The 16,395-nt window shown below is 38.7% G+C and overlaps 1 protein-coding gene and 1 pseudogene across 2 annotated transcripts; both read left to right on the forward strand.

Annotated features, from left to right (window-relative positions):
- Positions 1 to 2,342: 2,342 nt before the first annotated feature.
- On the forward strand, positions 2,343 to 10,451 carry LOC143567121 (calcium-dependent protein kinase 28-like; annotated as a pseudogene). The gene is made up of 12 exons (XR_013141352.1): positions 2,343 to 2,770; positions 3,201 to 3,321; positions 4,228 to 4,243; positions 6,928 to 6,969; positions 7,138 to 7,249; positions 7,336 to 7,584; positions 7,671 to 7,797; positions 8,362 to 8,477; positions 8,559 to 8,666; positions 8,754 to 8,816; positions 9,867 to 10,039; positions 10,119 to 10,451. The product of XR_013141352.1 is annotated as a calcium-dependent protein kinase 28-like (transcript).
- A 1,870-nt stretch (positions 10,452 to 12,321) lies between these two features.
- LOC143567118 (proteasome subunit alpha type-7-like) lies at positions 12,322 to 15,691 on the forward strand. The gene is made up of 3 exons (XM_077053614.1): positions 12,322 to 12,516; positions 13,474 to 13,888; positions 15,417 to 15,691. Exons 1-3 carry the CDS (start codon positions 12,344 to 12,346, stop codon positions 15,576 to 15,578), a joined length of 750 nt encoding a protein of 249 aa, XP_076909729.1. The 5' UTR covers positions 12,322 to 12,343; the 3' UTR covers positions 15,579 to 15,691.
- The last annotated feature ends 704 nt before the right edge of the window (positions 15,692 to 16,395 follow it).

The following is a 16,395-nucleotide window of genomic DNA, read 5'->3' on the forward strand; positions in this document are numbered from 1 at the left end:
GAAACCGTCGGACGACGTTTCAACAGTTTGGACTGTTCTTATCCTTTCACCAACTCTTCGAATTTCAAAATTTCAAAAAGATTCAAAAGTAAGCGGGAAAATACCCCTTACCTTGGCAACAAAGTAACTATAAGACGAGTGCGGGTACAGTGTTAAGGCAAAACCCTTCACATACTTAGCACATGCAGGGAATTGAAGCCAAGAACACCTCGGCAACCAAGTAACCATAAGACGGGTGCGAGTACAGTGTCAAGGCAAAACCCTTCACATACTTAGCACCCGCAGGGAATTGAAGCCAGGAATACCTTGGAAGTAAAGTAACTATAAGACGAGTGCGGGTACAGTGTAAAGGCAAAACCCTTCACATACCTAGCACTCCGCAGGGAATTGAAACCAAGAAGGATCTTCTGGGCAGTGCTTGCGGAAACGGGAATAACATCCCCGCATAGCGGGAACGTCGAGAACTAGATTGTTTGAACCTCCAAGATGGAATTGGTCGTTTAAACATAATTGATCATTATGTTCAAAACTACCAAAACCTCATGGAGAATCTACACAAGTGGAACTCAACGCTCCTGACTTGCGAGGAGGTTACAGACCTACCCGCATCATACCCAAAGATCAAGCAGAAAAGTCGGGAATTTCTGCGTGACATTAGGACTTCCGCGGGAAGAATCCCCATGGAAAACCTTAAAACTAAAACCTTTTCAAAACCCCTTGTTTAAGTCCAAAAGTTCACCTCACTTATTAACAATTCATGAGAAGAACATTGGACTGGGGGGACTTGAAGAGGTAGGTCCCAGCAGAGCCCAGTTGGACCCGCAAGACTCACCTTGAAAATGGACGTCTGCGCAGTTTAACCCGCAAGACTCCTTAACGGACGTCTGCGCGGTTGAACCCGCAAGATTTAACTTAAAGGGACGTCTGCGCCGAGACCAACTGGATCCGCAGGACCCACCATGCTCAGAGACGTGACGTCCTTACGCGCAGTACGCAAGCTGTTCCCGCAGGAAAAGCCTCCCAATGGTGAAGTACTCTGCCTGTTCCCGCAGCTGCGGATACAAGTTATCAGGGAAGGCTACCTGCACAGCAAAGCTACACGCACAAGGCACTTAGCTCTCATAATAATTCAGTAATGTCACCTGAAGAAGGAATGAGCAAAGCCGGGAATACTCCCGCCCAAATGAGCCAGTCCGTACGATACGGGAGGATCTTTGGTACTGTACCTGACGAGGTATGGACAAAAGATCTGACCAAAGATACGACAGCTCACTGACAACAGTATGACGAGCAGCACGCTCTTGTACTGTATGTCACTATTAGCCGCTGCCTACTCACCAACCTGTCGGAGGACGTGCATAGCCTGCAGTTGGTGAAACAGGAATAGTACACAGCCGGCCTGGTTACTATCAGCCGCTGCCTACCCACCAACTACCAGCATGGCATGTGCGTAGCCCACAGTTGGCAGAACAGGAACACTATTCAGCCGGCTGTACCTTCTTGGAAACCTACCTTCGGCTATAAATACTCCAACACCTTGGAATGGTATTATCATCTCATCTTGTATCTCATCTTATATCTTATACCTGATATCTGCTCTAGTCATTCTCTTAATATACACTTATATTCAAGAGCAATCTAGTCTGATTCTCACGCCGGAGGGTGGTCACAAGGAGGTACCCCCCCTTCTTAGTGACGAGCTCACGGTGTCTGTTTTGCAGGTTATCAGAAGAACCATCTTTGCCGGATCTAACCCCTCGTGGGAAACATCTATTTAACCCCCAGATTATCCGTAATCTGTCCGGGGTCGATTAGTGTTTCTTCAGTTGTCAATAGAATAAAACTAATTTTGGTGGTAATAGTTATATCAGTTAAACAAAAAATATAAAAATAATACGCTTTTAAGCTAACTCGAGCTTGATCAATAAGTTGAGATTTCGGTCCTTTCATTTAAAAAAATACTTATTTTAAGGCTCAAATTCGTTTAAGCTCAGTTTGATTCAAGCTTTTAACGAACCAACCTCAAGTTAACTCATTCAAACCTCTAACATTAGAAACCTCTTGTAAATTTTTGCGAGTAGAGATCAAGTCTACATGAAAACCTTACTAATAAAATTAATTCCTAGTTTGGTATATAGGATGCACATGGTTTATCCATTATACCTAGAATATACTAGTTTAGAGAGTTGCAATTAAAAGTAGTTTGTTTGTAAACTCACCGGTCACCCCATCATGTTGAATCTTTATTGTAACCGTCAAACGTGTTGTTGAGCTGTTCTACTACGGTTACATTGACAACAAATAAATAAATAAATATTTTGACCACCTCCCTTTCTCCTCTCTTTCCTCCTATCTGCTACAAACTTCCCTCTTTATTAATTTATTAATAATAATCCATTTCTCACTACTTTTATTATTATGAATTGTATTTCAATTCATCATCATTATAATTATACTACTACCACCAATGGGTAGCTGTTTCTCAACCACCAAGATCAATGGCTCCAACAGCAAATCCAGATCATCCTCCACCTCCGTCAACCACCACCGCCGGACAACCAAGACGAAAAACAACAAGCCCTCCGCTTCACGCCGACAAAATGGAGTGATCCCGTGTGGCAAAAGAACAGATTTCGGGTATCTTAAGGATTTTGATCAGAGGTATTCGGTTGGGAAGTTGTTGGGTCATGGTCAATTTGGGTATACGTATGTTGCTACCGACAAAGATACTGGAGATCGTATTGCTGTCAAGAAAATTGACAAAAATAAGGTTACTACTTTACTTACTTCTGTCTGTCGCTTCTTTCATTCGAATCTTTAAACTTATTATGTCTTGTCTTTTCCTTTTTTAACATTTTATTTATTTATTTATTTGGTTATTATTAACCTTACCTTTTTTTTTGAACGGCGAATTATATTATTAACCTTAGCTAATTTCTAGTGAACAATATAAGCTGCTTATTGTATACAGGACTTGCTGATTAATTTGACATTTTATTTATTAATTTTGTTATTAATGTTTTATCAACTTCAGCTCATTTGTAATGAACAATGTAAGCTGTTTATTATATACCTGACTTGATGATTAGTTTGACATTTTAGTTAATTATTTTGTAGACCCTTAATATGTCTAATTTAACAAGATCAATGTTTGGTTATGTCTTTTGATGATTAGTTAATTATTTTGTATTTTGTGACAGATGATTCTTCCGGCTTCTGTTGAGGATGTGAAGCGGGAAGTCAAAATATTACAAGCGTTAAGTGGTCACGAAAACGTGGTTCAGTTTTACAATGCATTTGAAGATGATTCATATGTGTATTGTCGAAGCATGAAATGAATCTTACCTGATCCATGACGATGTTTCCACGGACTTTCGAGATGAACGAACCACGTCTTGATTTTCTTCTCCGGTTGCTTGAGACCTGCAGTGGTTTTTCGGGGGTGTGGAGGTGACTGCTAAGAAATCTCAAAGATCTCTTTTTTACACACAAAAAAGTGGTGGTGGCTCTTATTGAGCATCCCCCTTAATAAGGAGGTGGAGACCTCCTTATATAGAGAGCCTCATGGCCACCATCATGGTACCCTAATGGGCCTAGCCCAGTTAGGGTTACCTCCACAAAACCCCCTCAGGCCAATAACATTGTATTAGTCCATGTAATAAAATAAGCCAATCATAATAAATTTAGGGTCGTAAAACCGGGTTTAGTACCATACCCTTACAAGCCCCCCAAGTCCAGCGTTGCTCCTGGGCGCGCAAGCGTCTAGGTGGAGCGCTGGACTTTATGAGGTGCGTTAGGCCATGAGGCGGTTTTTTCCCTTTTCTTCGGCCTTGTCTTTATTGTCTTTGAGTTTTGGGAGGTTTTCTTCATGATGGTGACATGTTGCGGTCCTTATGATAGTGATGGTGCCCTGGCATAAATAAGATATAGCACGCATCATAGTGGCGCGAGGCTTGATAAAAGATGGAGCGCGCATCTCGATAATAACGTAACATAACTTGCGCGCGAGGCAGCTTACGAGTTATGAGAATAATAAAGCCTGCGCGCGAGGCGACTTACGGATCTATGAGAATAATAAAGCCTGCGCGCGAGGCGACTTACGAGCTATAAGAATAATAAAGCCTGCGCGCGAGGCGACTTATGAGCTATAAGAATAATAAAGCTTGCGCGCGAGGCGACTTATGAGCTATAAGAATAATAAAGCTTGCGCGCGAGGCGACTTACGAGCTATAATAATAATGGAGCTTGCGCGAGTTGCGGCTTACAAGCTATAATAATAGTAAAGCTTGCGCGCGAGGCGACTTATGAGCTATAAGAATAATAAAGCTTGCGCGTGAGGCGACTTACAAGCTATAATAATAATGGAGCTTGCGCGCGAGGCGACTTATGAGCTATAAGAATAATAAAGCTTGCGCGCGAGGCGACTTATGAGCTATAAGAATAATAAAGCTTGCGCGTGAGGCGACTTATGAGCTATAAGAATAATAAAGCTTGCGCGCGAGGCGACTTACGAGCTATAATAATAATGGAGCTTGCGCGAGTTGCGGCTTACGAGCTATTATAATAGTAAAGCTTGCTCGCGAGGCGACTTAAGAGCTATAAGAATAATAAAGCTTGCGCGTGAGGCGACTTACGAGCTATAATAATAATGGAGCTTGCGCGCGAGGCGACTTATGAGCTATAAGAATAATGAAGCTTGCGCGTGAGGCGACTTACGAGCTATAATAATAATGGAGCTTGCGCGAGAGGTGACTTACGAGCTATAAGAATAATAAAGCTTGCGCGCGAGGCGACTTATGAGCTATAAGAATAATAAAGCTTGCGCGCGAGGCGACTTCTGAGCTATAAGAATAATAAAGCTTGCGCGCGAGGCGACTTATGAGCTATAAGAATAATAAAGCTTGCGCGTAGGCTTTGGCTTTGTGTTATGCACCAAGCGCCGATGTTGCATGCGCGTGCGCGTAGACTTTATGTCCCGCGCCACGCGCAGATGTTGCATGCGCGTGCGCGTAGACTTCGTGTCATGCGCAGATGTTTCATGCGCTTGCGCATAGGCTTTGGTTTTGTCATGCGCCACGCGCAGATGTCGCATGCGCATGCGCGTAGACTTTTTGTCCCGCGCCACGCGCAGATGTCGCATGCGCATGCGCGTAGACTTTATGTCCCGCGCCACGCGCAGATGTTGCATGCGCGTGCGCGTAGACTTTGTGTCATGCGCCATGCGCAGATGTTGCATGCACCGATGTGATGTGTGAGCATGTGATGCATAAGCACATGTAATATGCGTGAGCATATGTGATGCGTGAGCATATGTGGTGCATGAGCATGTGATATGCGACTGCGCTCAAGCATCATGGTGGTGCGCATGTTGAACGGAGAGGAGCCGCGTTAGGTCTTGTATTCGGCGCGAAGCCGTATGGGTTTATGAGGATTCCCAACCTTTAAGTTTGGCGCTTAGCCATATGGGATATTATAAGGATTCCCAACCTTTAAGTATGGCGTGTAGCCATATGGGATATTATGAGGATTCCCAACCTTTAAGTATGGCGCGTAGCCATATGGGATATTATGAGGATTCCCAACCTTTAAGTTTGGCGCGTAGCCATATTTGATATTATGAGGATTCCCCACCTTTATGGCGTGTAGCCATATGGGATATTATGAGGATTCCTAACCTTTAAGTATGGCGCGTAGCCATATGGGATATTATTAGGATTTCCAACCTTTAAGTTTGGCGCTTGGCCTGGTGGGTTTATGAGGATTCCCAACCTGTAAGTTTGGCGCTTGGCCTGATGTGCGCATGCACGGCGACGGAGTGGTGACTCGCGGGCGCGCGTGCATGGCGGAGGTCTTTTGCGCAAAGCCCACATGGTGGTTTCCGCGGTGGTTTCCACGGGTGCTCACGCATGTCGGCGGAATGGCGACCCGCTGGCGAGCATGCGTGGTGGCAGTCTTCTGCGCAAAACCTACCTGGTGGAGGTCTTTTGCGCGAGACCCGCATGGTGGTTCCCGCGGCAGCACATGCTTGGCTGCGGAGTGAGAATCCGCGGGCGCGCGTACATGGCGGCGGAAGTCTGGTAATTTTTGGATCTGCAATTTGAGAGTTAGATCTGCAATTTTAAACCTAAAATCCAGGTCTGTAATCTAGATCTAGATCTGTAAATCAGATCTAGATAGATCTGAAGCTCGGAGCGGATTTAAAACCATCACAGATCCAGAGGCTTGACCATTCGAATCAGGAAGTTTCATTTTGCACAGATCTGGAAGCCTCTTTTAGATCTATGGATCTTTTTGAGCTTTAATAGAACAAGCCTTGAAGCTTTTTTCTGTAAACTTCCAGATCTGGGCTTTTTCTGGGAGAGATCTGACAGCCGAGACGAAAATCGAAGGGTAGTTCGTTGCTGTCCCACGGATGGCGCCAATATCGAAGCATGAAATGAATCTGACCTGATCCATGACGATGTTTCCACGGACTTTCGAGATGAACGAACCACGTCTTGATTTTCTTCTCCGGTTGCTTGAGACCTGCAGTGGTTTTTCGGGGGTGTGGAGGTGACTGCTAAGAAATCTCAAAGATCTCTTTTTTACAGACACAAAAAAGTGGTGGTGGCTCTTATTGAGCATCCCCCTTAATAAGGAGGTGGAGACCTCCTTATATAGAGAGCCTCATGGCCACCACCATGGTACCCTAATGGGCCTAGCCCAGTTAGGGTTACCTCCACAAAACCCCCTCAGACCAATAACATTGTATTAGTCCATGTAATAAAATAAGCCAATCATAATAAATTTAGGCTCGTAAAACCGGGTTTAGTACCATACCCCTGCATGTATATAGCTATGGAGTATGTTCTGCATTTTGAATCTTGTCAAAATGAGGATTTAGATTCTTTTTTGAAAGATTTTGATTATGAATTTGTTTATTTTCAGGTTATGTGAAGGCGGTGAATTACTGGATCGGATTTTATCAAAGTAAGAACTCATTATCTTTTGAGTTTAGATTCATAAAGTCGGTATAGATAATTTGCAGTTAAGATATGCTGTTATTATTTTCTATTGCAACTCCTAAAACTATAGTTTGTTTGCCCTAAAAAGTAGAGTAACGTACGTTTACGAATCTTGATTTTATGATGTTTTTAGGAAAGACAGTCGTTACACCGAGAAAGATGCCGCAATAGTTGTAAGACAGATGCTTAAAGTCGCAGCACAATGCCATTTACATGGTTTAGTACACCGTGACATGAAACCAGAGGTATAACTATCAATAAGTAAATATTAGTAACTCGTGAAGGTCAATACTCAATAGTCAACCTTACCGTTATTTCATTATTTTTGTAGAATTTTCTTTTAAAGTCACGAAAAGAAGATTCACCTTTAAAGGCTACAGATTTTGGATTATCAGACTTCATAAGACCGGGAAAGAAGTTTACAGATATTGTCGGTAGTGCATATTATGTTGCCCCCGAAGTATTAAAACGTAAATCAGGAGCTGCTTCTGATGTATGGAGTATAGGTGTTATTACATATATTTTGCTATGTGGGCGTAGACCCTTTTGGGATAAAACTGAAGAGGGCATTTTTAAAGAGGTATTTTTTCTTTAAACGTTACGATATGTATTAATATTTATAAACTTACCTTTTTAACCAAAGTTGTATTAATATTAATTTAAAAGGTATTGAGAAATAAGCCCGATTTCCGGCGAAAACCGTGGCCGAGCATAAGCACGAGCGCTAAAGATTTTGTGAGAAAATTGCTCGTTAAAGATCCCCGAGCACGGTTCACTGCAGCTCAAGCACTATGTATGTTTCTTACTACATTTTTTAGCTTTAATTTTGCTGTTTGACATAGGCTTGTAAACGAAGTAAATGAACACGAACGTAATATGTTCGTGGCTGTTCATTAACTTTAACCAAACAAAAGATTGAGCACGGACACTTAAACGAACAGGGTTTTCTTGTTCCGTTCGCGTTTGTTTATGTTTGTTCGTTAATAGCATAAATGTAAATGAACGGTTCACAAACGTACACGAATGAAAATAATTGAACTTAGATGAAAGAACATAACTGAGCAAACACCGTTAAAAAGTAAAGTCAACGTCAGTCTATCACTCTTTTGTGCCTATAAATTTAATAAAACTTCATAAACTCTAAATTATAATATGCCAGTTGAATTAAGTGAATATTTAAACGGACATAAATGGACAAATGTAAAATGAGCGCTCACGAACAAGGCATGCATTCATGTTTGTTCGTTTATTAAATAAATGAGCCGAACGTTTCATATACGGTTCACTGAACGTTCGGTTCGTTTACAGGCCTAGTTATATACGCCAGTATGTGTTTTAACTTGTTGAACTTTTATAGCACACCCGTGGGTTCGGGAAGGTGGAAACACGTCTGAAATTCCTCTCGACATTTCGGTTTTATCAAACATGCGGCAGTTTGTGAAATACGGACGGTTGAAACAGTTTGCTTTACGGGTACATGGTTTTATTTATTGTATTTGAATTTTTTTTTTGAGCACCTGATTAGTGTTACTAAAGATGGATATTGTGTTGCAGGCATTGGCTAGCACTCTTGAGGAAGAGGAACTAGCTGATCTTAGAGATCAGTTTCATGCAATTGATGTAGATAAAAGTGGTGCTATTAGTCTTGAGGAAATGAGACAGGTATGTTAAATTAGGGGGTGTTTGGATATAAGTTTTAAAGATTCTTTTATTGGTATAAAATATAAATTTAGATTGATGTTTGATTAGGCTTTAGCTAAAGACCTACCGTGGAAGATTAAAGAATCACGTGTTTCAGAGATTCTAGAAGCGGTAAGTGTGTCATTTTTGATAAAGTAGCATGTGTTATTATTATTTATCATTATCATTATTCTATTAGTATCCCCTTTGAGTTCTATAACAGTTCTTGCATTCAGGCCTTTAAACGAACTGAACGAACACAAACAGGCACGTTCCTGTTCGTTTGTTTAGCCTTAACTGAACAAATGATCAAACACAAACAGTTTGACAAACCGGGTTTTCTTGTTCATAAGAGAATGGAACATGTTCTTGTTCGTGTTTGTTCGTTCAGAAAGTGAACGTGTTCACAAACGTAAGCGAACATAAACGAATGGATATAACTGAACATAGATTAACGAATATAAACGAACATAACTGAGCATATACCTATTAGAAGTAACCGTGAATATCAATTTGTTGGGCCTGAGAGAATGGTAAAACTAGATTAAGTTGTAATGGGTGATATTTAATTTAGTATAGCTAGTAGCTACAGTAAATTGTAATGGGCCTGACAATTTAACATTAATACACAAACATAAACTAACGAACATAAAGGAACATAAACGAACGAAGATGATCGAACATAAATGAACACACGAGACACGTGTTCATATTCATTCGTTTAACGTTTACCAAACAAACAATCAAACACGAACGAGGTTTTCTTGTTTGTGTTCGTTCGCTATGAAAATGAATATGTTTGTTTTAATTGTATTAATGGACAGTTCATGAAGGAACAAACGACTATAACTTAACATAGATTAACGAATATACATGAACTAACTGAGCAAAACTAACACCAATTAAAAGTAAATGGGAATATTAATCTCTTGGGCCTCAAAATGTAATAAAACTAGACTAAATTGTAATGGGCCTCTTGACAATTTAAATGAATGCACAAACGAACAAACTAAAACAAAGGTAAACTCAAGAATGGGACATGTATTCATGTTCGTTCGTTTAACTAAATGAACAAAAAGGTATGTTCGTGTTCACAAAGCAAACTATTATGCTCTTGTTTTGTTCGGCCCGACCCGACCCGACCCGTTTGACCCATGAGTTTAACCGGGTTTCTAGATGCAGATAGACAGCAACACGGATGGGCTAGTTGATTTCTCAGAGTTTGTAGCGGCAACTCTTCATGTTCATCAATTGGAAGAACATAACTCTGAAAAATGCAACAATTATCGCAGGCTGCTTTTGAAAAATTTGATGTGGACAGAGATGGGTACATAACTCCAGAAGAAATCAAAATGGTAAGACTTGTTTTTAATGTTTTTACATGCCGTTGTCTTTGAGGTCAAACAAATGTGCCTAATTGTTGACTTTTTGCAGCATACGCGTTTGAAAGGGTCGGTGGATCCGATTATAGAGGAGGCTGATATAGACAAAGATGGGAGGATTAGCTTGCCTGAGTTTAGGAGACTTTTAAGGACCGCAGGCAATGTTTCTAGCCCAACTGCGCATAGAGCTTCGCGTAAAAGTAGGGTTTAAAAACGTAAAGAAACAGAATAACGAGACTTGGTGTTTACATATGTTTTATACCGTGAATGCAAGAACAGAGTTTATGTTAGTCTTTTTAAGTTATGGCTGTGGTGTGTATAGTTTATGTGCCTTAAGGTTCATCATTCACAGTGTAAGTGAAAATGTTGTTTCTATTAGCACTTCATTTTAATCCTATAGTTCTATGTTAGCTGTTTCAAATGTTTAAGTTGGTTTAAAGCCATCACCCAAAATGATACTTATGCCATAGGGTATTCAAGCTATGGTTTTACTAGTTTTTAATTAAACCGTGACTCACGCTATCATTAATATATTTGGTTTTTATTTATTTATCACTATATTTACGTTATTGTTTATAATCAAATTGTTTTTCATACCAACTCAAATTATTTATGAGAATGTTATTAAATTATTATAATAAATAAATGTTTTATATGAAGAATAAGTTATATTAACTAAAGTATGAAAGAAATGAAGATAGTGTAAAAAACTATATATATTAATTAATGAATTTTAAATTAACAATTATATATTTCTTTATTATTTTACTTAATTACTACATTTAAATTGATTTAAATTTAAAAGTATATATGTCGAATAAGAATGGGTTAAGTTTGGATATAAACGTGGAGGAGACCGGACGTATAAAAATGCAAGAAACACATGTAAGTGGCAGAATGTTTCGATAGGCCTTTACGTGCTTGGGATTGGAAATGGAAAAGGAAAATTTTAAACAAGATTTAAGTTTTGGAACTCGAGGATCTGTTTACTCTTTATGCAATGGGTGCTTTGACAACTACCAAGGATGAATGGACTTGGTTAGAGGATGCAGCTTCAATTCGTCTGTGAAGAAGGCTCTGTTTAACGCTAGCGGAACCAGTAGTTACTTTGATATGTGTTGAAATAACTAGATCCCGAATAAGGCCACCGTGTTCATGTGAAAGGTGGACATGGACAGATCGACAACTAGATAAGGTCTAGCGTTTCATTCTACCCTGATCACCTTCTCACTTCGTGTTATCTTTCCATCATGGCATAGGATCCTTCCGGTTTTTCTTCTTTTTTTTGTTCGGAATTTACTCACATTACATGCCTCACCCATGGCAATAAAAAGAAAAAGAAATTAAAACGTTATTCACATAAATGCTTGTTGGTGTATTGGCTGGCGAGGAATGAGGCCATATTTTCGGGAAAGACTCTGGCAGCTTCCGAGGTGGTGGAGTATATAAAATTTTGAAAAAAATAAAAGGCACATGTCCCCGTAATCCATCACCCTTGTGCACGGGCGCTTATCCATCCGTCCAAGCACTCCAGCGCATGTTCGCACATGCATGACCATAAGAAAGAAATCATTTGGTAAACAAAATTATTTGGTTAATGCATAGCCAGAAGGAACATTGACATCTGGATTTTGGAACAAAGCCCAAAATTATTTGATTTATACATCACTAAGAATTATTTACCATATAAAATGTTTATCGCCTTTTGGCTTTCTTTCGGTCTAGTGACATCAGATGTTTATCTTCATTAAAGTAATACGAGTACAAGTCTCACGAAATGGACATTTGGTGAATTTTTAGGAATAACTTTTAGTCAAGTGTGAGTTGTCCTTTCAAGAAAAAAAAAACGAATTTGCTTAGCAAAGCTATTTAATTTATACATGATGAGTTATCATTCGATTTTTTACTATCGAATCTTGCTCTAAATAACAAACTAAGTTGTCTAGCACATCTTCAAAATGTTTAAGCCGACCAATCGAAAGTTATTCTGAAATTGAAGTGCGAGGTTAAAGCGGGGAAATAGTCATGACGGATAAGTATAACTAGGCACCAAATACTAGACGAGGATACGAACGCAATGACTAGGGGGCGAGGTAGAGTTTTTGAATAGTTGAAGGGGTGTTTATGTTTCTTTTATTTTTAATTGAGTTGCCTTGCTCCCAAAGACAGACCAAGGTTCAGAGTAGTAGTTATTATTAACAAACAAGCTCTGCAGTTTTGAAATCCCAAATACCAAAACCTAATTCTTATTCTAATTTATTGAATACAATCTGATCGATGGCGAGATACGACAGAGCAATCACGGTTTTCTCTCCGGACGGCCATCTCTTCCAAGTCGAATACGCCTTGGAAGCCGTACGCAAAGGTAACGCCGCCGTCGGCGTTCGTGGCACCGACAACATCGTCCTTGGTGTTGAGAAGAAGTCCACCGTTAAACTTCAGGATTCAAGGTCCCACTCTCTTTTTATTTGTTTGCAACTAACTAGCTAACTGTTCAATTGTATTTATAATAATAATAATAATAATAATTTTATATTTGTTTCATTTAAGCCCTAATTGCGATCCAGTAGTTACAGCTTTTGTGGCATTTAACATTTACCTGTTCACTTTCACTGTAAATTGATAATTCAACATTATGAGAACTCATGAAGGTATTTGTGTTTTCATGATTTGGTTTAAAACCTTGATAAGTAGGCTTCCACGGTCAATAAGAAACCTAACCGGAACACAAGGTTTTGTAATTAGTATTTTCAAACCATGAAATCAAACCAGAATGAACACACTCTTTAACAGTTTTTCAATTCCAATGGTTCAGTTTCGGTCTTCAATGATGAAAAGCCATTAGTTTTTAAAGATATATTAGTTTACTTAAAGTTTCAAGTGAACAATGGGCTAGTTCAAGTGAATCAGTTTTTCTTGGCTAACTGTTTGAAGTGAATTGGTCCTCAATTAGTATGTTGCTTTAATTTAAACCTACAAAAGTTTATTATTTAAGTTAAGGTAGTCCTTAGTAGCATTAGATACTATTAGTGTATGATTGATTAAAAAAATCACATCTAACATCTTTATAAAAATATTGTCTTGTGAAAACTTTTTTGTAACTAGAATATCCATATTTAATGGAAACTTTTAAGTAGGCTTTCATAGTTAATAGGAAAACAAACCAGAGCTTAAGGTTTTGTAGTTAGAATTTTCAAACTATGAAATCAAACCAGAACGAAGACGCTCTTAACGGTTTGGTTTTAAAGTCCTATGGTTTGGTTTTGGTTTTCGATGATGAAAAACCATTAGTTTGGCTCATATTTGACTTAAAAACCATCAAAACTAGACTGTGAACACCGCTAATTTGCATAGATAACATATACTGACAGTTCAACTGAATCTGTTTTTTTTCCGTGTGATTGCAGATCAGTTAGGAAAATTGTGAGCCTGGATGATCACATTGCATTGGCTTGTGCTGGACTCAAGGCTGATGCGCGCGTTCTGATCAACCGGGCCCGAATTGAGTGCCAGAGCCATAGGCTTACAGTTGAGGATCCAGTAACTGTAGAGTATATTACGCGTTACATTGCAGGTCTTCAACAGAAATACACACAGAGTGGTGGTGTGAGGCCATTTGGGCTTTCAACCCTGATTGTAGGGTTTGATCCATATACTGGTGTTCCATCATTGTATCAAACCGATCCTTCTGGAACATTTTCTGCTTGGAAAGCCAATGCTACTGGTAGAAACTCAAATTCGATGAGGGAGTTTCTTGAAAAGAATTATAAAGAGACATCTGGTCAAGAAACTATAAAACTTGCCATCCGTGCACTGCTTGAAGTAAGTGTTGATTTGTTATCTTGTTATTTTATTTCACATTTTATAAACTTTACCAGCTGCATTAGTTGCTATCTCATTTGTACAAACAAAGATTTAGCTCAAGTATTAGTTCCATGTTATCGTATCGAGTCTAAAAGTTAGATCCAAAGCATTATTGGTTCATGGGTTCGTTATCACCAACAATTAAAAGATAAGTGCCTCGGTCAACCTTTTCAAATGATTCTTCATAGTTCACTTTCTCTTGACGGTCAAGCTTAAGTTGTGTTTCCATATCTTGGCTTAGAGGCTTGAATTATTTCTCTTTTTGGTGTGTTCTTGGTGGGATATAACTGTATATTCTAATAATCGACTAAACTAACTCGTGCATACCTGATTTGGATGGAAATGTAAAACGTTTTTTAATTTGACACATTATAAATTTCAAGAATGATGACTTGGTTTAGTCATCATGGGATATTAGAAAAATTGGTTTAGATTCCCCGTCAACTAACAGTTTAGTCATCATGACTTGGTCTTCTAATTAACTGCTTACAATTTTGCTGTTAACTGTTAAGCAAGTTAAATAATTTAAAAACTTTATGCCTTAGCAAGCTTGTTTGTAGACGTTTTTCTTGGATTGTTTGCCAAAGCGACTTGTTTCCTTCATTGCCCAATTTAATTTCAATATGCAAGTCTCATAGGGTGGCACTTTTGTTGAATAGAAGTCCCACTTTCCAATTGCGAATAAGAACATACCGTAAAGAGAACAAAACCTAGCACCCAAATGAAAAGGGGTGATCTTCTATCAATACAACGGGTCAACGGGTTTAGGCTGTTATAAAAACCATTTTTTTATATTCTTTCATATTTTGGGCCGTTAGTATCCAAAGATCACTCCTTTTCACATGGGTACCAGTTTATGTTTTTTACGGTGTATCTTGATTCGTAATTGAAAAGTGAGACTTCCATTCAGCAGAAGTGTCATCGTAGAAGATTGCGGATTTAAAATCGGATGGAGTAATGAAGGTAATGGGGCTGACTTGGTTGACGATCCTTGAGAAATGTCTACGAACGCGTTCGCCAAGGCATTAAGTTTTTAGATTGTTTAACTTGCTTGAAATATGAAGAATACTTGGTTCTCACATCACTTTATACTGTGAAGCATTCATTTTTTCCCAATTTAAAAAAAATTAATTAAAAAAAGGTATAAATGTAATGAATTATTTATCACTTTCAAAAAAAAAATGTGAACACTTTAGTTTGATTCTTCGTCTATGTATATATGTAGGTGATAAACGGTACAAAGTTAGAAAAAATATATATGAACATATTAATTTAATGGTTTTATATGTACTTAACTTAACATGTGTATATAACCAGAACAAAATTTTAAAAATTACGAAATATCGATAGCAAAAATTAAAAGACTTGGATTTGTTCTGTATGTTCTCACAGAAAAGTTAGTAGTCTGAAATAATCTCTATATATGTGTGTTAAGTTCTAAAATAGTTTCATTTGAAAGTAGAACTTACATTATGATTGATCTTAGGTTGTTGAGAGTGGAGGGAAGAACATAGAGGTTGCTGTGTTGACGAAGGATGGACTCAAACAACTTGATGAAGCTGAAATTGATGCCATTGTTGCAGAGATTGAAGCAGAAAAAGCAGCAGCTGAGGCTGCAAAGAAAGCTCCTGCTGCTAAGGAAACATAAGATCAACCCAGGTTTTATTGTTGTTTTCTTAGAACTCTTGAATTTGCGTCTTATGTTCCCTAATCTTATTGTACCCGTCAAGGAACTTTAGTTTATGGTTTTGGTTATACATATAACTTGGATTTGTGCATTAAATGACCCTGTAATGAAATCGTCTGTTGAGGATGAAAGACAGCAAAGCAACCCCACACGAATCATATTAAATTCCAACCGAAGAGTTTATGGTTGCTATATTTAATCTCAAGAAGGATTTAGAATCCCTTAATTGTGAAAATCTAATCTGTTTCACCTCAATAGTGTTGATAACAGTAAATAAAGCATCCTAAAAGGGGTGGATGTGATAACAACTCAAACTAAAAACCCAACCAACCAGAGCCATGTAGGACAGCATTTTTTTATAAAATGTCACCAATGTTAATGCTAATTTAAATTATTAGACTTAGTAATCGGTATATTATGTTTATGGATGCCTGTGAGATGGTGACAAGGCATTGAGTACTAGTTTCCATAGTTTCGGACAGTGAGAGTAGATTGCTTGAAGATTTGACGCATGCTTTCATCAAGAGATGGAGATGGAGATGTAAACACAACTTATGATTCTTATGAAACATTTCTGCATCTAGAGTTGTGGGTCGTAGCAACGTGAACGAGAAATAGTTATCAGCGATGCACAATCTATGTTTGTAGTTTTGCATTATGACAGATTTCAGTTTTAGTGACTAGGAAATAGTGGCAGGTTGTTTAGTAGGAGCATGTGATTGTTAGTGCAAACCAATTACTCGAGTATACGAGATTGTGACCCGACGGGGTGTTGCTT

The sequence above is a fragment of the Bidens hawaiensis genome, unplaced genomic scaffold, assembly GCF_021521415.1.
Source record: "Bidens hawaiensis isolate Kalapana, Puna unplaced genomic scaffold, B.hawaiensis_p1.1 tig00023221_1, whole genome shotgun sequence".
Lineage (NCBI taxonomy): Eukaryota > Viridiplantae > Streptophyta > Magnoliopsida > Asterales > Asteraceae > Bidens > Bidens hawaiensis.

Coding starts and splice junctions, on each gene's coding strand:
- LOC143567118 (XM_077053614.1), top strand. CDS start 12,344: ATGGCGAGATACGACAGAGCAATCACGGTTTTCTCTCCGGACGGCCAT. Junction 12,517..13,473: donor GTTAAACTTCAGGATTCAAG/GTCCCACTCTCT, acceptor GTGTGATTGCAG/ATCAGTTAGGAAAATTGTGA. Junction 13,889..15,416: donor CCATCCGTGCACTGCTTGAA/GTAAGTGTTGAT, acceptor GATTGATCTTAG/GTTGTTGAGAGTGGAGGGAA.